The sequence below is a fragment of the Populus alba genome, chromosome 15, assembly GCF_005239225.2.
Source record: "Populus alba chromosome 15, ASM523922v2, whole genome shotgun sequence".
Taxonomy (NCBI): Eukaryota; Viridiplantae; Streptophyta; class Magnoliopsida; order Malpighiales; family Salicaceae; genus Populus; species Populus alba.
The window spans coordinates 2,167,902-2,192,741 of NC_133298.1; the positions used below are offsets into that span (position 1 = coordinate 2,167,902).

The following is a 24,840-nucleotide window of genomic DNA, read 5'->3' on the forward strand; positions in this document are numbered from 1 at the left end:
TGACAGCAGCACAAGAAATTAATTACATTGGGAGCCACTTTTGTTTTCATCTCTCGAGCTGCATGCCTGCTAGTAGGAAAGCCATTTGATTTCTAAAACTAATTATGAGTTACTATACAATTTGATTGATTTGTTAAGCTCATTGCTGGTCTTTTGGAGCTTAGATTAGTGTTATAGCTAGTATGCCAGAGGTGACTTGAAGATCTATATACGGAACAGCAGGTAAGTTTATCATTTTTTTATGATGATTTTGTGTTACATTTAGACCTTTTCAACCTAGATACCCTCTGTGATGAATTGCGTATTTTTTATGTATTAATTACCTATTTATTTTGAGAGGGATATTGTATTGATTTGAGAGTTCAAATTACTAGAAAACATCGATGGTGACAGGAAAGCTTTATTCATTATTGATCTTGAAAGATGTGAAGCAAGCTTGTGTACTAAAAAAATGGACTTAAAATCGTGGTTTTCAATTTCAAGCTTCCAGTATATGTCATGCTATAAACATGGTGGTTGATGATTAATATGCTTTTGGTCCTTTAAGTAGCTGATGCTGTTAGCTACAACTGGGAATTGATTAGGTTTCGATATTGCAGAGAAAGAACAGTAGTCTATCTTGTGAGATGAAGGTCCACAAGCTAATGTAGCTCATATATGGAGAAACAGGAGATAATAATTAGATTAGTGTTGTGTATGAAAGCGAGGGCATACCTTGTATGATTTGATGAGGTCTTGCAGGCCATTAAACACCAATAATTGATGCTTAAATATTGGTTAAACCATCACAATTATACAGTAAGTTCTTTAATTATTTGAAAATTCCTTACAAATTACACCTCTTCAATTTTCTCTTTTCTTAAATGAATCCCCATTAGCAAGGGGGGCAAGACATGAACAGGAGTCCTTCCCCTCCGAACAAGATATAAACGTGGATCCACACACACACACACACACACATTTGGTAAGGCTTTTTAAGTTGAGTTTTTGCGCTAATTATGAAGATATAATCATGGTGATGACAATGATGATCCTAATCATCTCGGTTAAGCACTGTTAAGTACAATTAACAGTAAAAAATGAAAATGCACCATCATTACAAGGCATGCAAATAGAGGGGAAGCAGGAATCCTTACCACAAGTATTTAAGGCTGCAAATCATTGAAGTCTCCCACTAAAGCAAGAAAGAAGAAAAGAGCTTAAAGCTTTGTTCTTTAAGATCCCTCAGAGCTTGGCATCTGCAAAAAGAAGGTCCTGCTAAAAGGCCAAAAAGGCACCAGTGTTTCTACACAAAAAAACAGATCTGCTATTATAGAATCTGCCACTAGAAGAAATAACTAAGCACCAGCTTTCAGACAAAGAAATCCTGCTGCTGCAAACTTCAAATTCCATTGCCGCTGTGCCCTTTTAGCATGTGGGTGACACATGTGTGACATCTTCAAATGATGAAATCTGTATGGAAGATATGAAAATTCTTGTACCTGAACATTTCCAATATTTATGAGGCATGGTAACTTTTTTTCCATAGAAACAACCACCAGTCTTTCACGCTAGGATTATATTACCAGCTTCGAGTTATGTACCAGTCATTAACTACATTTACTCTTCTTCTTTTTTCCTGATGAAAGATGATCAATATTGTCTAATTGACAACCTGTTGATTACTACACTCTATTATTATTATTATTATTATATATATGAAAAAGGATCAATATTGTGTTATAAAAATTCATCTTATCAAACTCATGTAGTTCAATTAATTACTCTATAATATTGTGATAAAGGTAAAATTAAACTCAAAAGGTGCATTTTTTTTCTTTTTCATAATAAGTACATTGTTATTTAAAAAAAAAAAAACAAAGAGCATTATTTTGTGATTACAAAATGATATTTTTTCTTGAGCGTAGGGTAATCTTTCTTATCTTTTTTAGGATTTCAATTTAAAACCTTTAAATTAAAATTTCAAATCTTAACTATATATTGGACGTGCTGTTGACACAGCAGAAATAAGAAGTAATGAAAAAGAAAGAATGTTTTTTTTTTATATATATATAGAATTGATATCACACAAAATTCTTAATTTACAATTTTATTACTAGATAATTTTATTTTAATAATATCAATATCAAAAATCCATTTTATCGTTTTTAAAGCCATTTATATGCTATAAAAACGTTCTAAATAAAAATAAAAAGAAATTATAAATTAATTAGAAAAACATGAAAAATCTCAAAAAATAACTTCTGAAGAGCCTTGCTCATCTCAAATGGCTATGAAGATTTGAATTTATATATAAAAGAAGACAAAATTTATAGAATCTTCTAGTAAAATTATAACTTGATAATAATTAGATAAAAATTTATATCTATTAACATAAAGTTAAATTTTTAGGAAAAATCTTGAAAAAAAAAGTTACTTTACCAAATAAAAAGTAATAAATATTTACTTGGTAAAAACCCGGAACCAAACAAAGCATTAAATAGCAAAGTAAAGTAGTTTTTAATTAGATAAAAATTTATATCGATTAACATAAAGTTAAATGTTTAGGAAAAATCTTGAAAAAAAAATAAAGGTTACTTTACCAAATAAAAAGCAATAAATATTTACTTGGTAAAAACCTGGAACCAAACAAAGCATTAAATAGCAAAGTAGAGTAGTTTTCAATTAGATGGCATGGTCTAGACAAGTGTCTACCTCCTCCTATGCTATTAATGTAAATATGCTTATGCAACAAACACATCTTTTTCTCTGTGATGATTATCATTGGAGTAGTAGAGGTGAAAGGTTTTGCCCTTTCTGGCAGCCATTATTTTTCTTTTTCTTCTTTTTCTTCATATACTTTGATACCATTATCAATTCCAAGAGTACCTTCAACAATTACGTACCATACGAATTAGTTGGTGGGGGACTTTTCAATGTCAAAATAAATGTATTTAAGTGTGGAGTAATGATTATTTTTAAAAATATTTTTTATTTGAAAATTTATTAAAATAATATATTTTTTTATTTTTTAAAATTATTTTTAATATCAATATATTAAAATAATTAAAAAACAAAACAACCCGTGTATAATTTATTTATACAATTTTTTCTTCTTCTTTAGATGGGAGCGGTTAGCCTATAAGATTTTCTTAGATCGGTTCTTCATGTACCGTAATAATTAATTTGATTGAATCTTAATTAAGTTATCTATACGTAAACGGGAAATAAATTTCATAATATTTTTGTGATATTAAAGAAAACATAAAAGGTAAGACCACTTGATATACAGGGATGACGTTAGGGAAGGCTGGCAGGATCCGGGCCCCTGAAAGAAAAAAATCTTGACCCCCTTCATAATTTTAGAGCTAAAGCTAGTACAATTTAAGTTTTGACATTGTAGCAAAAAAAATTGTAATCTTCACCCTTTTAGAAAAAATTTCACCTACACTAAACCTCAAAGATTGTTAAATAAATAGATTCAACCAAGTAAGATAAGATTATCGTGATTATTTTTTAAAATATTTTTTTATTTAAAAATATATTAAAATAATTTTTTTAAAAGATATTTTTAATATTAATATATTAAAACGATGTAAAACACCAAATAAAAATTAAGTTGACATAAAAAAAATTCTTTAAAAAAAAAAACACAATCTCTTGATAGATTTATTGGAGCTGGGCATTAACCAACCTTCAAAAAGGTGGATGATGACGCCTAAAGAAGGCATTAACAGGGTCGTGTGCAGAGTAATTCATTCATTATCCATCAGCCTATCCCACCAAGCAGTAAACACAGCATAATTATTGCAGACAAATGTGGACATAATCATTTCGCTTAAAGGTAAAATGAGCAAGTAGCTAGTGAGTTCGTGTTTCTCTAGTCGGTTCGACTCATCAAATTCATTATTACTTATGAGTGAAGATTGCTTGAGTTAACATTTGAAGGACTCGTTAATTGCCAAGTGACCAAGGCAATGTCCATTTGCCTGCCTCAAATGAGTGGCCATTATAGACTTAAAAGCAACACGGCATTTGAAACAAGACGGGGTTAGTAGAAAATTGTTCCCTGAAAAGCCTACACAATTAATCAATCATGGAGCTAATAAATTTGGATACTTTATGGACCAACTACTTATGCGTACTATTTTCTTTTTATGTCTTCCCATCGTTATGATAACTTTATTGCAAATCATAGCTGTTACAGGCATGTTAAACTCGGAAAACTCGTGACTCAAGACCTAATACAGGAAGGGTTTCGAGTTGAATTTTAACTCGGTTCATGCAAATCGAAAGAAATTTGAAAGAAAAAGCTGAAACTCCATTGATTTTTGACGAGGAGGCTCGTATTTAATAGCTCAGTCTCAAACCACTTGTGTAATTCCTGTGGGTTAGTTTTTGCGTGCATATACTACTGATATACCATCAGCACAAAGAGAAAACAGTCTTGGCATCTCCACCAAGCAATCATGGGAGATTGGAAAATGGTAAAGAATGGTCATGTAATGCTACTAGTTATGATTGAATTTGCACATCCACATTCAAAAGCAAATTGCAAAGTACTTGCTCATGGGGTCGTCTGATATTCCCTTTCAAGGAAGCCAAATGAGCACCAACTAGTAAAATAAAACAAGATGTAATCAATTCCTCAGCCTTTCTAGTGCAAAATTAACACTGGATTGACACCTGTGGTAAGAAGATAATGTAATTGATTGTTACCAATAATGGATCTACAAGAAGCTGCCAAATGCTTCTGAACTTGATGAAACCACCATCTCTTTCATTCCAGCAAGCTTCCAAAAAAGTGGTAAAAGTTGGAATAGTGGGCCTGCTTAATGTTGCCCTTGGACAAGAATATCCTCGAGTTCTTCAACCTTCCCTGTTGCTCTCTCACATTATCATGTCAATCCAGTAATGATCCGTGAATCCCACAAAACAGTTCAAAGAATATGCATACACCAGGAGCAGTAGAGTGATAATAAGGTCAGGAACTCTCTTGTATTGTCTTATCTTCCATTTTATGTTACTATTAGCAATGGAAAAGGAGACACGGATTGTGGTGCGGAGCTGTAAATTTTATGCCCCAGCAATAATGGAAATGAGAATGGTATGTGGCGAGCTTGAGATGGAGGAGCTATGGGACAAAAATGAAAGGCTGGTACATTTCTGTGTTTTACCGACATTTTCTAGAGCTCACTTGATGATTTTTATTTTGCAAAAATATTTTTGAAAAAAATTTAAAAATTTTAGTTTTTTTCTTAGTTTTAAATTAATTTTTTCTTAATGTTTTTATATCGTTTTGATATATTAATATTAAAAATAAATTAAAAAAATATATATTTTAATGCATTTTCAAATAAAAAATCATTATTATCATTTCACCAAACAGACTCCTAATTTGTCTTGACACCACCATTCTGAGTCTTAAATTATGTACTGTTGAAGTTCCTCGAAAATCATTACAGACATCATCTGGCTATCAAGATCCAGACAAGGGAATTTAACTCTGATGTCCTCAGTACCTCAACAGAATAACCAAAGGCAATGTTAATTGAAAAGAAAGGAAAACAATATCAAATTCATCAAAGAAGATCAACGTAAATCCCCTTCCCAAAATGATCACACAAATAAATAGATCTTGATCAATATGTACCAATACAATATGTAATAAAATGACTGAACAGCTAAACACACAGTGCAAAAACATCTGAACAATGTGCTCTGTCTAAAGCAGACTAAAATGATTCATTATTTACTCCAACAAGTTTTATCCGAAGGAGAACTCCTCCGGGGCAAAGGATAGAACCGACATGGTTTGTCAAAGTGACATTTTATGTTTAACTAACTGTTCATGCCCCCATTTTAGGAGTGTTTATGGTACAACAATTTTGACATAGGTAAATACAATTGAAGACATATTTAATGACGGACCTCCCTAACCATTTTTCTACTGGATAATGTATGACTCACATAACCTAAAGCTGTAACCTTAACCAGAACATGGAAAAAAAGAATCATAATTTACCTAGTTGAAGGTATGAACCTTAATTTCTCTTTGCAATTTAACATTTCAGGATACTTACAATTCAGAATTTGAAGGACAAGCAGCTGGGGAAGAATGTGAAAACAATCTTGCAACTCCATTTTTCAAGAGTTTTTCCAAGCAGCATTGAACCTTCATTTCGATTCCTCAATGCTAAAAGGTTAATCTGACTGCTTTCTTCTCTTTGATTCAGGCTCACCTAAATGCAATGAAAAACACATCTCACCAGAGTCGCTTCTTAATGCTGAGAGATTTTTCAATTCTGGGTTTTCCTGGGGTGTGTTATAATGCATTGGAGATCTCCCCGAGAAACTTGGGATGAATTGATGTTCCACATTTGGAGAAGCTTCCACCGCATCTTCTATATGAAATTCAGGGCCAATGAAAAGTGGGGTCTGTCCTTGCTGGGACTCACCTTCACCTGTCACTTGCTGAATGTTTAAATTTAGAGGCTCAAAGTTTTCTTCAATTTTTTCTTTCGATGGCACTCGGTCTAGAGGAGATGACTCTCCAACAGTAGAATCTATCCCTTGTGCCAACGCATTTCTTTGATCTTGAATTGCAGCTATATCAATAACTGAACAGGTCAGAAAGGATCACAAGTTGGGATAACATGCACACAATTTTCACTGAAGAGTAAGGTCTAATGTCAGGACGATTAATTTTTATTTTTTGGTTAACTCTCTGTTTACTTTTTCCCAAGGATTCACACACTAGGCCTTCGTTTTGCATCAAACTATTACAGTGTCAACTTTATCTCCTATCAAAAGCAATGAAAACAAAAGGAAAAAAGAAAAGCTCTGGCAGGTTCAATTTTGTCTGAGAGCAATAAAAGGTGAATATTTTGTCCTTGTAGAGAAATTTCGCCTTCTCAGCTCTTGCATATTTGTATGTGTGCAAAATGTAACGGTCAAAGATCATTGCTAATGAACTTACATAGGCTGGCATCACCTCTTCAAGAAACACATGTTGGAAACTTGATATCATTGCTATTGGAATTCAGAAACGTTATTCAGAAAGCAATAGAATTAGATTTTATTTGAAAGTAGATTTCACTTTCCAAAAAGTAATAATGATAATTCACAAGTAAAATAGTTTCATCAGTAAAATGTGAACACCGACTGATACCAATGTAGTTTATTCAATTTGGAAAGCAAACTCCAAAGTCACATTCTCTATTCTTTTTCAGTCATCTTGATTTTTGTTAAAAAAAAATCAGGAATAGTTGATCAAAACACAGCCAAAAGTTCGCATCCAATACAAAGCATGCGTATCATTTGTTACCATATCCTTGATTTTGGCAATATGCCCTCCATATACAAGGAGACAAATACAAATGAATTCTGAAAGATAAGTGCAATAATGTGGAATGAGAAAAGGATGGGTGATTAGTTCAGAAGTACAAACCTTGAAGCCCCTCATTGGTTGTGATGATATCAAGTTCAAGGAGGTCAAGAAGGCGACCAAGATCAACTCCACTGGTCCAATTTTCTGGGGGTTGGCCAACTTTAAGTTTCAACCTACCACGATTAGCCGTCCCACCCCAAATGATCCCAACTGGCCGTGGCTTCTCACAATCCCGGCCTGTTAAGAGAATCAAGCTTCCACTGTCACCTTCAAGATCAAATGTCTGTTGGTTCTCACCGACAACGAGAAAATCAGTAAAGAAACAAATCCCTTTCTCATCATTGTACTCTAGTGCGTAGGCCATTATGGTCCCAGTAGTCAAGCCAGAACTCCTTCCAACTTTGGCCACTTGCCTTCCAATGAGACTATTAATTGGAGCTTGCAAATCTATAACATGGACATCACCAACCTCACCAACACCTTTGACAGTTATATTTACATTGTTCATGTTAAAATCTTCTGCAAAAGGAATGAAGGCCCCATCTGCTCTGACAAATGTTTCTGCAAGGGATCGTAATGTGTAAGTGTTGAGGTCAGCAAACAAAGAAAAAACAATTAGCACAATTATGATTTCATATGCAATCGTACTGCAGCACCATCCCTATATAAGATGGATAAATCTAACTGTTAGGAAACAATACACAAACCCTATATTCGAAAATCTGCAACAAGCTTAGTCTGTGAAGACAAATACCTAACTCAATTGCCTGGATGAACAAGGATCATTTTTAAGTTCCCTCCCTCCCTCCCTCCCTCCCTCCCTCTCTCTCTCTCTAACATTCACTGAGGAGTATCTTAGCCTTGGACATGAGCCATAATTTTCAGACACCAATAGATTTCATCTAAACAACTTTTATCCAAGCCATAAATAATTCCTCCCTGCCTCCTCGTTTTACAAACTCAGAGAAGCATCCTCATTGAAGATCAGCCCACTTATAACTAATTCAAATATTTCAAGATTTTTGTCATGTACTAATGCAACAATAGTATTAACAAACCCAGTCTGGTCTGCCTTGCAGAATGCCAGATCCTTTCAAGATTAATAAAATGCTATCTACTTTGAATCATGCGAGTCAGGTTTAAAATTCCCATTATACTGATCTGCTAATATCTTGTATCCATCAATTTACTTGGCATGTGAAATCTGGACAAATTTTAGTTTAAGCTGCCTTTTAAAGATATGTGTGGACCAATGCTCTAGATAGACACCCAAGTTAATTAGGCTTTGAGCTGAATCACCTCAGCTGACTGATTGTAATGCCTGCAGCCAGCAGGAACTACAATTATTTGCAGACACTTGTTTGATTGAAAAGTTGACATTAGGGAGCTTGAGGATGCAACAATGTCCAACGCTTAATTAGTTAAATCTGTGTCATGGCAAGTTCCACATGTAGAATGAAAATATCGCCTGGTGAAATCCACAAATAACCAAAAGAGGCGATACCCTCCTAAATTGGATCTTTCCAGCCAACAAACATAAATGTCCTCAAAGTAAAAAACTGTTGATTAATCTGTCAAACTATTTCCCTAGTTGAAGGTAGTCTCAGAAACTCAGCAGCATAACCCATCCCTTAGCATGACAAGTAGGACATTAAATATAGTCTATTAAGAGGAAGAACACAAACTGCAAAAACTTGAGGTAAACCAAAATCTGCAGTGCTGTACAAATTTTAATGCAAAACTACATTACCTGGGTTTGTTCCAGCAAATATGCCATACCAAAGCTCATCAGTGATAAATGAGGTTGCTCTCTCCACAGCACCCAAATACACCCCAGGTCCAAGGCTTGGTGGCAAAGGATGAAACATCTTCTGGTTTGGGTAGTCCAAGTCAACTGCAACATGCCGATTTGTGAGGAAACCAACCTGGTGGTTACCTGTTCGGCTTTTCACAATCGCACCCAGGGTTCCGTAGGTCTCTTGATTAGCAACCTAAAGATGTAAAGCAGTTTTGTAAATTCCACAAAATGAACAGGAACAAGTTTTCAAGTGCATACACAGTATACATCGCCTAAGCAAAATAAGATGCAGGACATATATTAGGACAGCAAACAAAAGGACCAAAGCCATTCCCTTAAAAAAATTATAAATACTGCTAAAGTAATAGCAAAATAGACCCACCTGTAATTCCAAATGACATCAATAACACCTTTATTTGCACACAAAGCTCTGATAGAGATTTTCTAACAACTCTCACCAGATTTTAAAACTCTCTATTGGTAAGAAAGAAAATGCAAAAACCATTCTAGAATGGGAAAATATAATAGACTTGACCTAGGATCCTATCATAAAGACTTGCACATATCCAACTCAAGAACAGGAAAATTAGTCCAGCCATTTAATGTGCCTGTTCAATTATCACATCTTTCAATCAACCAGAAGAACTACGAAACTGTCTATATAGCTAATAAAAAGCTTATCAAGTACCCAACAAATAGTGCTACTCTATCATTAATGAGTTCCATTCCTACAATTTAATCAGCACAAGAATCAGATCATCACTAAAGTGCCCATACCTGAGATCCAGGCCCAATGCACGGGTCACTTCCTCTCAAGCCATCTACCAGCTCAGTATACAACTGTTCCTTTGGAGTTGCTGCAGGAACACCATAATATGAGAATTCTACGACATCCACATCACACCATACACCTCCTGGTCCCTGACCCATACAATGAAAAGGCAGCTTAGCTTCCCAAGCAAACAATGAAGTCAGTCAAACGTCATATAAAATAAAACAAACCAAGTGTCTTTAGAAGAAAAATAGAGGCCAAAGTAAAGCTGGAAGCACCAATTTCCATACCTCAAGGGCTGCAGGTAGGCACTGGACATGGCTGAGCCATTGCCTGTGAACTTTACGGGCAACAAAAACAAGAATTGCAGGAATATCAGTCAAAAGACCCCTCCGGATTCTAAACCCAATTGCTGTGCCAAGACTAAACCGCCGCAATATTTTGCTATGAAATGCCCTAATGGTCATCAGCTCAAGCAAGGTGGTAGCTTGCTGACCTGATGGCAACCTCCCAAGAGTTTCAGGTAGCACTCCCTTCTGGAGGTTTCCAAAATAGTTTGCTCTGACTTCTGCTGCATCATTTAGTCGACTCAATGTGGGCCAGGAGAAGTAGGCAGCATTACTCTCCGAGTGCTGCCCACCCGAAGCGAAAGGTTGAAGTGGCGACGGACTTGACCACAGGAAATTAGGATGACTGCAGTAGTTTCTTTCCAAATCTAAAGCAGATTCCTCTGATTGTGATGATCCAGAGTGATGAATCCTTAAACCTAATCTGTTCCTGTCCATCAGTCAGCTCTCCTACATGAAAACATATTGACTGTACAATCTTAAGAACAAATTAAACAGCTTTAATTCTCAAACTGTAAAATAGCTAAGGGATGATTGCAGGAAAAACTACGGTGCTTGAAGGGTGAGAATAATTAATGAAACTAAAGAACAATCCCACTATACAATAACATGGAACACTTCATAACAATATTTCAGAAAAAAATATATAGATAAAGGAAATAACAATTTACCAGACTATAGCTAATCCAGATATATAAATTTGCAAAAACACCTGTAGTGAATGTCTCTAAATAGGAAATCGTGGATGTTGCAGAAAACAAGGACCAAAACATGTGACACAAGCATTCTGTCACTTAATGTGAAGCTATAAGCACTAGAATAAATAGATGTTTAACTTATAGACTAGGGAGCCTATGGAATACAGAACAGGCCACCAAAATAATAACAATAGCAATAACAATAGCAATAATAATAATAATAATCATTATCATTATCATTATCATTATCATTATCATTATCATCTCTATCCTGATAAAAGCTCAAAGAGGAAACAAATTCTTCAAAGGATATCAGGAGAAATGAAAGAAGAACACAGGAATAGAAACTTAACATAACAAATGTACACATAGGTAGTGGAGTAATGTTATCGTTTTCCATGCAGAAAACCTTAATAAAACAGAAAGCAATCAAGGACAAACAGTATCACCCAGAAGTCTGCAAATAGAGATATAAAACGGCAAGTCAACGCAAGTCTTTGAGAAACCAATACAAAGAAGTTAAACATATCCAATCCATGAAGGCAAAAACTGACATGATTATTTGAAAAACTGAGCACATACTTCATAAAGACATAACTTTCTGAAAAACTAAGCAAAAATATCCAAAGGAGCTTCTTTTATGAGCTGAAATTGAACAAACCCAGGTAGCAAAAACTCCAGATTGATAAAACAAAGCAACCCCCACATTTAAATTAAGGCCAAAACAAAAGGATTAAGCAAAACCCAGATAGGATAGACAGTTAAAAACAAGATTTTTAAGCAACACTCACCAAGCAAAACAGGTGGAGCTGTGATGGGGGACTCCAAAAATAGCCCCTTGAAGCTGTCCATGCCCTAGTACACAATCATTTTCATTTGTGATTGCTGCTCTGCATAGTTTAAAAAAAAAAATTCAAAACTTTATGTGACTATTGATGTGAAGGAAGAGAGAAAGAGGAGTAAGCTATAGTAAATTAAAAAAAGATTCAATATTTTCTAGGCAGACAGAGAGAACTAGGTAGTAAAATATTTGGAGAGAGAGAAGCCGGACAAATTTCTATAGTATCAGCTACTATTGATTTTGTACTAATGTAATAACAAATAACCAGTTTAATAATTAATGGATTTTTTCCATTTTATTACAAACACTTTTTATTTGCTTTCATCCTTTTTGATGTCTTTATCCTTTCTTTCTCTTTTTTCCTTTTTCTTTTGGCTACATATCATTGATGGAGGGAGTGATTTGAGTGATCACATTTCTCGGTTGAAAATGAAGCGCAGGCGAGGACTTTAATGGAGGAGAAAATTTTTCTTTGGATCCCATTTTGATATTTTTAAGCTTGGTGGGGGAAATTAGGGTCCCATCCATATTTGCTCCCCAAAAGTAGCACATTCTTCACCCAAATAATTCAATTCTCACCTATCTACAGGGTGATGGGTATGGTGAAGTGATGTTCTCTTCTTGCTATTGCTTTCTTATTTACCTTGGTTATTTTAGTTTATTGGTAAATGTTTTTTGCATTTTGCTTGTGGTATGTTTTCCTATTTGATTGGATGAAAGTTTTGAAACATTGTGATTAGCATAACTATACAATAATTATTTATGTAACAATTCCAAAACCAATATAACTACACATGGTAAATAAAGTATCTAATTGAAAGTACAATGAAATTGATGTTTTAAGCTTTTTAAAAATTCATGGACATTATATAATGGGTTAATAGCTTTGAATCTTGAAAATAATTGTCTAACTTGACATAAGAAGATTTGACTTATAAACCTAAGAGATGTAACTCAATTAAACAGGTTTAAAGTTTATTTTTTATAAATTATTGGTTCGAGTCTCATAAATCTTAAAGTTACTGAAGACTTATATGGTTATTAATTACAAGATCTGTGAGATTAGTTAAGGTACATATAATCTGATCAAATATTTAAGTCAGTTTTTTATTTATCATCAATGCTAAAATAGAAGGGGGTAAAATAAACAAAAATAAATGCTAAAATGATTGCTCATTCTTGCTATCCCATTTGCACCAATGTATCGCAAAACAAATAATGAAAGTCGACAAGGGACTCAAAAATGGTCCTCCTTTCAATGCTATCACCTATTTTGAGGGAAGAAAGAGAGAAATGTGTTGAAATGGCATTTGCTAATAGAGAACAAAACTTGGACTAAAATTATGAAAAGAGTAAAAGGGGAATTAAGAAAATGGGCCATAACTCAAATGTGCCGTAGATAAATCTAACAAGGATTGGACCCACTTATTCATGGTGATGTAGAGATAGCCCCTGCCTCACACCTTCCATTGATCCACTTGCATTTTTTATTGCCCGATTTGTTATCAAATTGATCTCCTTTTCATTTTACACAACAAAATTAATTTTTTTTTCAAATTTGGTATAATTTTTCCCAAGGTGATTATGAGAGCTTAGAAGTGTGGTAGTTTATGTTTTGGATATTTTTTTTTAAAATATTTTTTAAATTGAAAAGAAATCAAAATAATGTTTTTTTTTATGATTTTAATTTATTGATATAAAATAAATATAAAAAAATTATTTTAATATATTTTTAAACGAAAAATACTTTTAAAAAACACATTATATTACAATATAAAAAACACATTACAAATTTATTTTTATATTTTTTTTTAAAATGAAAAAAATATTATTTTAATTGACTTGAATGAACTACTTAACCTATAATTAACTAACTTCAAATTAAATATATAATATTTTAATCTTTGTCTTCTCTTAATTTCCAACACAAAAAATTGGCATGAGAAAGAAAACCTGCTTACCACCTCAAATAATATTGAAAATTATTTTTTATAGTTTGCTGATAAATTTGAAATAATTGTTTTCTTATATAAACACATATAGCTGTATAGGTGTATATAAATTGGGTCGTGGGCCATTCTAGGTTAAAGGAAACTACGAACCCATGAGTAAACCGGGTCAAGCTCAAATCACAAATCTAAACCCATTATTTGGTTTTGGGTCATATTTTCCATGGCCCATGTGGATTCAGAACACCCAAATATCAAACCGGGTCGGGTTTCAAATTAAACACCCACCAAACCAATACAAGAATTCAACAAATCTGAGGATCTCTTTCAAGATGGCACGACAGATGGAGTGCGAGAGGCTACACAAGGCGCTTTATGATTGCCACCGCCGTGTCCCGGCGGGAACAGGGCGGGAAACGGCGTGTCGGCACCTGAACAGGGCCTTAGCAGAGTGCATGGTAGCGGTGGTATGTCCTCATGAGTCAGAGGCTGTTCGTAGTTTGTGTTCAAGTGGTGGGACCAAACTTAAACGGTCTCAATGTCAAGACGCCCAGCTTGCACTTTCTGTCTGTCTCTCTTCACATCAACAAGAATGATATATTTTATGTATAATGATCAACAAGAATAGCAATAACAATAATGTTGAAGCAAACCATTTTTTTTTTCTCTTGGGTTCAATTCAAGGTTATCTCTTCTTGTGTTGCTTATAGGCTTATTATTAACATGTTGTTATGGTTGTTTGATGTATGATCGTGCAGAGTGACGCAAAAGGCTATGCTGATACACATAGCCGACTCCAGCTAGGTTGGGATCGAGCTTGGTTGTTGTTGTTGTAATGGCGTATTTGGAAATGTATACAGAATTTTAAGAGAAATATTTTCAAGTTCATGAAGATTTTAGGGTTGGATTCAGTTATGCATATCAGTGTGTATGATCACAATTGGACAAACTCTTCAAAATAATTGTACTTGCAATCTGGCTGCCACATATCTGAGTGCTTCTGTTAGTGTAAGGCCGTACAGTAGAAGACATTGATTTTGCAGCTCCAGAATGGGGAAGAGACACAGGAAAACCTGCATAATACTGTTTTGTTGTCACCAACAGTGATGGTCTGAGGTGTTTCTTGCCTCCATATGTACGACAAATTAAAAAAAAAAAAAAAAAGAGAGAGAGGGAAGGGGCCGTAGTACATCGAGTAATTACAAATGATAAGCAATGCACCATGAACTTTGTAGCACAAAGACCGACACTTTACTGTTATCCTCCAAAGTATGAGAAGAAAAACACAGTTGCTTTTTATTCTGAAAGTTGATAAGTTGAAATAGCACCTTCAACAACTTATATTACACACATCATTCTGAAAGTAAGAAAAAGAGAACAGGTTGACATAAAAATCACTCTTAAACGACTTATTCAAGCGTATACATGCCCTCAGTTTTGCAGAACTGTGGTTCGTTTACAATCTGCAGATATAAAGCATCTATGAAGAAAACCTGTTCCTGTCGTGGGGTGAAGAATAGTCAATGTCAGGGCCGAGAGGAATGATTCCAAAGGGATTGACCGTGGGATGACTTCCATAATAATGCCGCTTAATATGCTGCATGTTAACAGTGCTACTCATGCCAGGAATTTGGAAGATGTCTTTGGTGTAGTTGAACATATTCGGGTAATCTCGGAGCAGCTTTTTGTTGCATTTGAAGTGAACTGCATAAACCTGCAATAAAATGACCATTAAATACTTTTGCTAGATGGACGAATTTCATTCAAAAAATGTAAAGCGGAAGCGAATTTTGTAACACTCTGAAAAGGATTTAACTTGACAATACTAACCCAAGCTCCCTGTTATGCTTCAAAAAAAGGGCATGATTTTTGTGAAATAATGAAATGCTACCAGTGATTCTCATTTCAATGTCAGTATTCCTTTCACTCTCTTTCCTCATGTCCCATACATGCCATGGGATGACAAGGATTACTGTTCTACTTGCATTTCCAAATGAGAGAAATTGCTAGAACTTCTATTAGAGAAACTTTAAAAAGGTTGCCTATAGGTTCCATGATCTTTAGGACAAAAGGGTAAACATTACTGTTCTACCTTTCATAAGCTTTTCTGGACATTCAAAAGGCAGACAATTAAGGAAACCTCAAACAGGAGAAAACCATCTATTCCATATGCCCCAATCTTTTGTCCTCCATAACCTGGAAAAGGCCGTGTATGAAAGAAATTGCAAAATTATGAAACGGATATAATGTTTACATACAGGCTTACAGGTGATAATGCAACTTTTTATAAGCAATCTCTATAAAACTGTATCTCGAAATGCTAAACGGTTCAGTTCCACTTTAGTGTAAAACAAAATTCTCTTAGGAATCTCTAGAGGCTAATCAGAGAGTTTTTTTTTTTTAATATTTTACTAAAAGCCATTTTTGGCTGCTTAGAAGATGAGGGAAAAGGATAACAATCATATCAACATACATTGAACTAAACTTTCTTTTTATGGGAAAATCTATTACCTCATCAAATCTTATAAGGGTGACAAACAACTTAATATCTGCTTCAGAAAGTGTGTTCCCACAGATGTATCTTTGCCTACCAAGTATCTCCTCACATTTATCTAAGGCTTCATATAACTGGATTGCGGCCTGCAAAAGAGAAACACAGAAGATTTCAAATGACATATTGAGATCATAAACACAAAGCTGGAATCAGTTAAACACAAATTCAACAGCAAGAGAAATGATCACCTCCTCATAAGGCCCTTGCTTCCTTGCAAACCCACATTTATAAACACCATTATTTATCCCATCATAAACCCATTCATTGGTTTCATCAATTTGTGCTTGCAGGTGAGATGGATACAAATCCAAAGCTGCATTTTCAGCTATATCATTGAATTCAGTATTAAACATACGAATAATTTCTGAACTCTCATTATTAACGATTGTCTTGAGCTTCTTATCCCACAACACCTATCATAAACCAAAATCCATCATTCAATTCAAGATACCGACGCAAAGCATAGATTAAAAACCAAAAAACACAATTTATGTAACTAAACATACAGGAACTGTATACTTTCCGGCATAGTTTGTACTTGCAAGCTCATAAAGTTCTCTTATACTTCTTGCCCCATTGAAAGGATCAGGCTCAGCACCTGCTTCCTCAGTCTCTGATGCAGGAAATACCCACCCCATATGCTCATCACTCTCTTTTGTTCTTTCCCATATGGGTTTCACAGACTGAACCAAATCCAATAACAAAACATTACTTTGGTCATTAAAAGATTGGATCTTTACATGTTATAGCAAAATATTAATAGACATCAAAAGACTAGAATATTCACAAGAATCCTTTGAAATTTACCGTGAAAGCTATGGCCTTTTCAAGTCCTTTAATCTTCAAGTATGCAAGACACCTAGAAGCCCAAGGACAAGCATAGGACACATAAAGATGATACCTTCCAGATTCTGGTGGGAATTGTGAATTTGGTTCTTTTGAAATGAAGTTACGAAATGTTGAAGCAGTTCTCTTAAATGCACCAGTATCTGAAGTCTCATCAATTGCAGATCGAGCCATTTGAAGATTGCACTATAAACAATACACAGAAACTATTGGTATTTATGATCAAAATATGAATCATCAATCACAGTAACCTAAGATTTTGAGTTTGATCGTGGTTTTATGAAGACGATCAAGAATGAATTCAATAGAAAAGTAATGAAATTTACCTTCAAAGAGAATTGTGGGAGGATAAAGGAGATGTTGTTCTTGTTAGGTCCAAGTGCTAATAAGTGAGGTTTGGTGAACACACAAACCATTGGTTTGTTCTTTCCATTTTGCTTGTGTTTTTAACTGATTTAAAGTACTGTCTGTTCTGGTATCTAGAACATTGTTGCTAGGTCTGTTAAGAGACTTGTCTGAACTACGAGTTATTAGATCAACTCCTAATAATGTCTCTTGAGCTCAATATAAAACAATATGCTTTTTTTTTATATATATATATATAAAAAACAATAAACTAAATTTATCTACTCAAATTTGAACTGGTTTAAAATTTCTATTGAATCAAGTTAGGGGTGTGCAAAACCGGTTCGGTTCGGTTTTTCCTCAAAAAAAAGCAACCAAACCGATAAAAAAAAAAAAAAAAAAAGAACACCCGAAACCGAACCGGACCCGGCCCAAACCGGCAGGTTCCGGTTCGGTTCCGGTCCGGTTTTTAACCAAAAAACCGGACAAACCTATAAGCATTTTTGGGCTTTTTTTGAACCTTTAATAGGCTTTTAATGGGCTTTTTAATGGGCTTCTAATAGATTTCTGGTGGGCTTACAATTAATTTTGCTAATATCTCATTTTCTTTGAAGATTCCAAATATATTTAATTTTTTTACCCTTAAATATTCAATTATATTAAATTATTATTATCAATCTTATGTTTATTAATTTTTTTGGCCATTAAATATTCATTTATATGAAATTATTAGTGTCAATCTTGTGTTCAATATATTTTTAACTTACTAATATTTTTCTACTTCCGAAAAGTTTAAATAAATAACACACTCACAATCATACACCAATAAGTTAAAATCCAAATTACAAAATACAAACCATTGCCTTCAAAGGGCTTAACAAAAAAAAAACAAATAACATTATCATAAAACACTCCAAGCCACAAAAAATAAATCTTCATGTGCACATCATCTCAATAAAAAAGCACTTCAAGAGCATTGCACTTTGATTCCTGAAATTCATAATCTAGAATTATAACATGATAAATTAAATCAGAAGATATAAAAATTAAAAATATATATATATTTATACCATACGTTTTCAATACATGCATCACAAATTCACAATTTGTGAACTAATTATCATCCGTTGCTAAATGCAACTTTCCACCAAATTCTACAAAATAAAATATTAAACATGTTAGAATAAAAATGTGTTAATTAATAAATAAAATAAAATGTGTAAGTTTTTAAGAAACGTTACCTGATTCAAGGTTTTGTAGGTTTCTGGAGATAGAGAACAAATAAGTGCTTGAACTGTTGCTGGAGATAGAGAACTTCGAAATTGGTCGAGTATACGATCACCTGTGCTAAAGGAAAACAACAATGCAAAGGAAAATCCCTAATGCATAGGACATTATGCATAAGAGTTGATTCTCCACATGGATAAATATATGCATCTGTAAAACAAACAACCTTTGATTATCCTACTGTTGCTAAGTGGGGTTCAGGTTAAAGAAGTAATAAATATGTAAATCCTTCCATAGTCCATACAGGTTCAATAAATTCATCGCTGAAGGAGATAATAGCACACAATTGTCAAATGTTTGAAATACTCTCACCAAAACTAAGCAGCTCGGCTTGGTAGGGGTGGGGGGACTTTATCAGCTATCAACACCACAAATCATAAATTCCCCAAAAGAATTCTCTATTATAATTATGAATTTCCTACTTGACAGGACAGCAATCGAAAAATCACAAAATATGAAAGGAAGAAAAAAAACCCATGCTGTCATGAATTTCGTCTAGATTACTTACTCTCTTTCCCGAATATCTAATGAATGCTAACTAACTTGAAACATAAAGTTAATAATCAAGCTTCCTATCAGTCGAACTATTAAATTTCCTATAATTTAAAAAATAAAATCTATCAGTTTGCACCCCCCCGCCCCACACCCACAAAAAAAAGAAAGAAAGAACCTCTGCTCTCAGCTATACCCAGAATGCATTTCATTTCCTGTTCCGCAACTAAGCTCATTATAGAACTATAGTGATCCATTCCACATATCAATCAATACATCAAGAAACAAAGAATAAATCAGGAACATAAACCAGAAAAAACAAAGAGTATAACAGATAAAATAGCAACCATGATTAATCGTTAAATCACTCAATTATTACGGAGTAATAAAAGCTCAGAACTTTAACATTCATACCAATAATTAAACCATCCATAAACCAGCATAACAAGGTTCACAACTTTAACATTTATACTAATCAATCCATACGTTTAAACCCCCCCATAAAACAGTCAAACCTAGCAACCCCCATTGCTCAGAAAGATGTAGATTCGACAGATAAGCACAGACCCATGATAGAACAAGAGAAACTACGATCTGGGTTGGAATCAGAAAGGACTAAAACTAAAACTCACTGGTTTTGACTTTTGAGAGGTTGAGCCGTTGAGGAAACGTCGGTCGCCGGTGGTCGGTCTAAGGAGAGTGGAGAGGAGAGGCGAGGGGGCGAGAGGGGACAGGGGGTGAGCCGGTGAGGGGAAGGGGCTTCTTTTAGCCGTGAGAGTGAGAGAGAATCAAAAGATTGAGAAAGTTTAATGTTCACTGTTTAGGGTTAGATTTAGACATTTAGTGGAGAGAACTCAGAGAAGAGAGCCAGAGAGCGGCGCGGCAGCGTGGAACAAAATTTTCTATTTATATTAGGGCGGAGTACAGACCTTTTTTTTTTTAACCGGTCCGGTCCGGTCCGGTTACCCGGTTTTTGCACTGCAAAACCGAAAACCGAACCGAACCGGGAATTTTTCTATATAATCTAATCGGTTTACTCGGTTTTATTATTCGGTTCGGTTTTTTCGGTTAATTTTTTGTCGGTTTTATCGGTTTACTCGGTTTTTCGGTTTTTTTGCACACCCCTAAGTTAGATGACGTGTTCATACAATGTACTAGATGTGCAAATCAATTTGGGTCTGTTCTCTTTAATCATCAGGCAGCGTCATGCCGTCTGTGTTTTTTAAGGGTACGCATGAACATTTGACTTTAGATTTTTTGTTTTTTCCTACTTCCAAGGGTTAGGCTTTAGATGGGCCTATCTAGTTGCAAATACTAAATTGAGGGCTGTTGGAGTTGGCAAATTGGTAAAGTTCCCTAGCTGTAGCATTCACATCCTCCCTAACCAAGGTTTAGGGTTCGAGCCTCTGCCTTGCAACCAAAAAATGTTCCCTAGTCATCATAAGTGTGCCTACAGAGCTTGTACTGTTCAGTGACGTAACTTGTGTAAAGCTCAATTTAGAATTTCAGCTTGATTTGCTTTCTGCAATGCGTCTTCAGCTTCATTTGGATTGTTATATCCAAATGACGAGATTGTGCTTATAGCTGAACAAAATCAAGGTAAAATGAATCATTCATGCCTTGCGCTGTCAGAGATCTTCTGGTTCAAGCTCACAACAGAGGTCCAGCACGATATCCGCGATGGCAACGGATTACACCTCCAGCAAGCAGCATATACCGCTTCGCTGAAAAAAGCAAGAGAATAAATCTCAATTGGATTTTGTTCGATATCTTTAACCATCTTGGTTGCTATTTCTTAACAAGGGAAACCAGTCCAAACACAGGCATCCCAGCCCCATGCCTACATCACATTACAAGTTCAAAAATTTCAGAAATATCATTTACCGGGTACAGAAAAGAAAACTATGACGGATATTCAAGTTATGCTTAATTAGAGATGTAAAGACTTCGAAATTTATTACTATGAAAAGAAAGAAACAATTAGCATCATTCTAATTATAGTTTGCCATCTTTAACAAGTAAAAAATCTCAACCCCATGTAAAGATGGTGATTGCAGCCACTGGGCCAATCGAAATCAGGTGTCTCTTGTTCCCCAATCTTCTCTGAAAAGTAAGAAAGTAAATGAAAGAACATATAACTTCGGACAGCAGAAAATTGGTCGTATCTGGAATTGCTTAATCATCATAGCCATCTCAAGTGGCTCAATGCGTTTCAGTTCCACCTCCATCAGCATCAAGCCCGATATATTGGTGATCAATGTTTCAAGATCGGAAAAATCATGAGTAACATCTAGCATCTACTCCAACCTTCCAACTCCGCTTCACGGAACTCTCAATCTTGCCTTGCATAGAAAATGAACAGTGATTCCTAAGTGGGGAGGTGATTCACAGAAACTTGAAAGCAAAATCCACATTCAGTCAATAACTCGGCCAACTCATTTGAATTGCTAAATGTATGCACTCTTTGCTGTTTATTCCTTATTTTGAGTTGTGAGATGGCAGTCTTCAAGCTTTGAAATGACCAGTGACAATACCAAATCAAAACCATGCCACTGGTAAGGAAAAGTAATCTCCTTAAAATCACCAAGCAACTCGCCAAGCAGGTATGTTAAAGCAACGAAATTCACTTGCTTTTATTAAACTGGACTGCTAACCAATTCCTTTGGAGATCCTCTCAGACAAGTCAGAAACAAGAGCATACTTGTTGCTCTCGTAGCATGCAGTGGTAAATGCAGTCAAAGTTACACGATCCACATTCTGGTCCTTGTCCAATAATTTATGAAAGAACAATACAGCCATGCCTACTTTTCTCTCACTACAAAGCTTCCTGATCAATGTGTTAACTGTACGAATCCAGAGTTTTTTGTCTAGCCTCTCCAATATAACCATGGCAGTAGCAGAATCATCTTGTTTGCAATACTCATATGCTAGTGTTAGCCTAGTAACTTCACATGGGGACAGCCCCTTGTCAACCATAGCTTCATATAACTGACATGCCTCATCCAACTTGGATTCTTTGCAAAGACCACTTATCAGAGCCCCATATGTAAGACTGTCAGGTGTGCAGCCATGGTCACTCATCCTATTGAAAAACTTTAAAGCCAAACTAACATTTCTATCACGACAGTATCCACATATCATGGAGGTGTATGTTTCCTTGGTTGGAACCAAGCCAAGACCAACAGCTTCTGCAAAAAGTTTCTCACTTTCTTCCATTCTTCTTTGTCTTGAGAAGGCAGCAATCAGTGTGTTATATGTATGCATATCAGGTTGTACTCCAGCTTTAAACATCTTACTGAAAAATACAAGGGCCTCCCTGGTATCAGCTCGCCTGCAGAGCTCAGATATGAGGATGGTATATGTTACAGTATCAGCTTGTAATCCAAGTTGAAATCCCTTCTTAAGCAGTTTACAAGCCTCTAGAAACCTTCCCTTTTTACAGAGGCTGTCTATAAACGCATTATATGTGAAAATATTGGCACTGAAACCTTCTTTACCCATTAAATCCATCAACTCATATGCCTTTTCAAAATTCCCTGCTTTACCGTGCCCATCAATGAGACAAGTGTACGTTTTCGTGTTAGGAACCAATCCTTGTTCTTTCATTCTGCCCAACAACATCTCTGCTCGACTCAACTTATCTTCCTTACAATACCCATGAATCATGGAAGTGTATGTATGCACATTTGGTTTGTAATCATCACTCCTAACAAGCTTAAGGAACAACCTAAATGCCTTTTCAGTCCACCCCTTCTTACATAACCCATCAATCAAGGCCGTGTGTGTATATACATTCGGTTTCCAACCTTTCTTAACCATTTCCTCCAACATCTCAAATGCTTGCTTAATGCTACCCCTCTTGCACAACCCATTAATCAAAGATGTAAAATTTATCAAATTTGGTTTTAAACCCAATTCCACCCACTTATCAAAATACCAAAATACTCTACTCGCAAAACCCTTCTCACAAAACGTGCTAATCATCAAAGTACAAGTCGCATTATCAACAACAAAACCTCTACGGACCATATCTTTTAACCACCTATCCGTGTCAGAAATCCTCCCCATCCTACAATAAGCAATAGCCATCAACTTATAACTTACAGAATCAGGACAAACCCCTCTCACACGCATTTCATCAAACACATTCTCTGCATAATCAACCAACCCCATCTCACCAGCAACACCAGTAACACAATTCAAAGTCCTAACAGTCAGAACCAACCCATGATTTTCCATTTCAATAACCATATTAACAGCCTCCTTAAACCTCCCAATCTCAGCAAAAACCCTCACCATACAATCCATAACTTCATGGGCTCTCTCAAAATTCTCATTACCAATCAACGAAGTTGCACAAACAATATAAAACCTCATAAAGTACCTAAATTTAGGAAACCCAATTGCCCAATTGAAAAAACTCAATGCCACCATTGACCCTGCCTCACTTGCCAGTGAAGCAACAACAGTAATAGCCTGTTCATGGGTTAGTGAATCAGGATTTACAGAAAGATTGAGACTTGGAGATTGCAACAGTCTCACATGTTGGGTTTGTTGGGAGTAAGATTCACATACAAGTGAACAAATTGATCTAACAAGAGACTGCTGCTGTAAATGTTGTTTTTGTGGTGGTGGTGAAATTGGGGTGTTACACCCATTGTTGATGTTGTTGTCATTGAAGTTATTATCAGTAGTGTTGTGGTAGTAACATAGTATTTTGAGAGGCGTGTAAGATACAGGATTGAGTGAGGGTTTGGATTTGAGTCCATGAGACTTGAGAGTGAAAAAAGACAACATCAAAGGTTTAATGTCAAGTGCGTGTGTTTGTGAATATCTGAAGAGAAGTTAGAGAAGTAGTTCATAAAATTGGCATTGAGGTTAAATTATTGAACAGTCCCTAAATCGTGCAAGTTCCTTCGATTGCCCTCTAATTGTTTGCATTGCCTCATTCATGTTCCTCATATTCTACAGTAATGAATAGTAAAATACCAAGTTTTTTTCACTTTAATCTTCAAATTTTTTGAGGTCTTTTTAATTTTAAACTTAGTTTTTTTTAAAAAATTATTATTTTTAAATATGAGGTTTACCAGATTTAGACTTTATAATTTATTTTGATTTATTTTTTATATAATTATTTGGGTTTCATAACCCGGATCACGAGTTCTGCGGAATAATTGTGTTCACTCGTGTTATTTTTTAATTTTATTTTTTAATATTGAATGGATTGAGAATTAAATTTTATAATTATTTTATTTAATTTATTTTTTATGAATTTATTACGGTATTATAACTTGGATCTCCAGTCATAAAAAAATAATTTTTGTTTTTTTTATTATTATCCCCAATCTCTTGGTTAAATTTTACTAAATATATTCATATTTTGGTTTGGATTATTTGTATAATATTTTTGTTGTAGTTTATGTCTCATATATATATACACACCAGAAAAGAGCAAGGAAAGCAAAGCGTATTAAGCAAGGTTGTCAAAAACATTTTTTTGATACGACACGGAACATACAATTTAAACTCGACTCGTAAACTC

At 34.9% G+C, this 24,840-nt stretch overlaps 4 protein-coding genes across 9 annotated transcripts; 1 reads left to right on the top strand and 3 right to left on the bottom strand.

Moving 5' to 3' along the window:
- Positions 1-5,557: 5,557 nt before the first annotated feature.
- Positions 5,558-12,216, bottom strand: LOC118028318 (protein NARROW LEAF 1). Of its 3 annotated transcripts, none has more exons than XM_035031874.2 (6): positions 11,776-12,208; positions 10,230-10,755; positions 9,945-10,088; positions 9,120-9,360; positions 7,430-7,930; positions 5,558-6,587 (listed from the first exon to the last, which is right to left on the bottom strand). In XM_035031874.2, exons 2-6 carry the CDS (start codon positions 10,722-10,724, stop codon positions 6,184-6,186), a joined length of 1,785 nt encoding a protein of 594 aa, XP_034887765.1. In that variant the 5' UTR covers positions 10,725-10,755; positions 11,776-12,208; the 3' UTR covers positions 5,558-6,183. The 3 variants fall into 3 exon arrangements, with proteins under 3 accessions (XP_034887765.1, XP_034887766.1, XP_073261019.1); XM_035031875.2 differs by having other exon boundaries at positions 10,230-10,736; positions 11,776-12,207; XM_073404918.1 differs by lacking the exon at positions 5,558-6,587 and adding an exon at positions 6,672-7,011 and having other exon boundaries at positions 10,230-10,736; positions 11,776-12,216.
- Positions 12,217-13,989: 1,773 nt separating this feature from the next.
- On the top strand, positions 13,990-14,549 carry LOC118028317 (uncharacterized). Its single transcript, XM_035031873.2, has one exon. It carries the CDS (start codon positions 14,005-14,007, stop codon positions 14,368-14,370), a length of 366 nt encoding a protein of 121 aa, XP_034887764.2. The 5' UTR covers positions 13,990-14,004; the 3' UTR covers positions 14,371-14,549.
- Positions 14,550-15,046: 497 nt separating this feature from the next.
- Positions 15,047-17,748, bottom strand: LOC118028316 (uncharacterized). Of its 2 annotated transcripts, none has more exons than XM_035031871.2 (6): positions 17,501-17,748; positions 17,136-17,360; positions 16,835-17,011; positions 16,517-16,741; positions 16,286-16,414; positions 15,047-15,488 (listed from the first exon to the last, which is right to left on the bottom strand). In XM_035031871.2, exons 1-6 carry the CDS (start codon positions 17,588-17,590, stop codon positions 15,255-15,257), a joined length of 1,080 nt encoding a protein of 359 aa, XP_034887762.1. In that variant the 5' UTR covers positions 17,591-17,748; the 3' UTR covers positions 15,047-15,254. The 2 variants fall into 2 exon arrangements, with proteins under 2 accessions (XP_034887762.1, XP_034887763.1); XM_035031872.2 differs by having other exon boundaries at positions 17,136-17,380; positions 17,501-17,745.
- A 613-nt stretch (positions 17,749-18,361) lies between these two features.
- LOC118028315 (pentatricopeptide repeat-containing protein At4g19890) lies at positions 18,362-24,144 on the bottom strand. 3 transcript variants are annotated; one of them, XM_073404890.1, is made up of 3 exons: positions 19,931-24,144; positions 18,595-18,898; positions 18,362-18,509 (listed from the first exon to the last, which is right to left on the bottom strand). In XM_073404890.1, exon 1 carries the CDS (start codon positions 24,093-24,095, stop codon positions 21,948-21,950), a length of 2,148 nt encoding a protein of 715 aa, XP_073260991.1. In that variant the 5' UTR covers positions 24,096-24,144; the 3' UTR covers positions 18,362-18,509; positions 18,595-18,898; positions 19,931-21,947. The 3 variants fall into 3 exon arrangements, with proteins under 3 accessions (XP_073260991.1, XP_034887761.1, XP_073260992.1); XM_035031870.2 differs by having other exon boundaries at positions 18,595-18,956; XM_073404891.1 differs by having other exon boundaries at positions 18,590-18,956.
- Positions 24,145-24,840: the final 696 nt, after the last annotated feature.

What these genes read in the sequence shown, in the direction of transcription:
- LOC118028318 (XM_035031874.2), bottom strand. Translation starts at nt 10,724, where the DNA reads ATGGACAGGAACAGATTAGGTTTAAGGATTCATCACTCTGGATCATCA. An exon ending in GCATTGGGCCTGGATCTCAG is followed by an intron (nt 9,361 to 9,944) that starts GTATGGGCACTT and finishes TTACATCTTTAG; the next exon opens with GTTGCTAATCAAGAGACCTA. An exon ending in AACCAATGAGGGGCTTCAAG is followed by an intron (nt 6,588 to 7,429) that starts GTTTGTACTTCT and finishes TTATTGATATAG; the next exon opens with CTGCAATTCAAGATCAAAGA.
- LOC118028317 (XM_035031873.2), top strand. Translation starts at nt 14,005, where the DNA reads ATGTGGATTCAGAACACCCAAATATCAAACCGGGTCGGGTTTCAAATT.
- LOC118028316 (XM_035031871.2), bottom strand. Translation starts at nt 17,590, where the DNA reads ATGGTTTGTGTGTTCACCAAACCTCACTTATTAGCACTTGGACCTAAC. An exon ending in TCCCACAATTCTCTTTGAAG is followed by an intron (nt 17,361 to 17,500) that starts GTAAATTTCATT and finishes TATTGTTTATAG; the next exon opens with TGCAATCTTCAAATGGCTCG. An exon ending in CCGGAAAGTATACAGTTCCT is followed by an intron (nt 16,742 to 16,834) that starts GTATGTTTAGTT and finishes GGTTTATGATAG; the next exon opens with GTGTTGTGGGATAAGAAGCT.
- LOC118028315 (XM_073404890.1), bottom strand. Translation starts at nt 24,095, where the DNA reads ATGTTGTCTTTTTTCACTCTCAAGTCTCATGGACTCAAATCCAAACCC.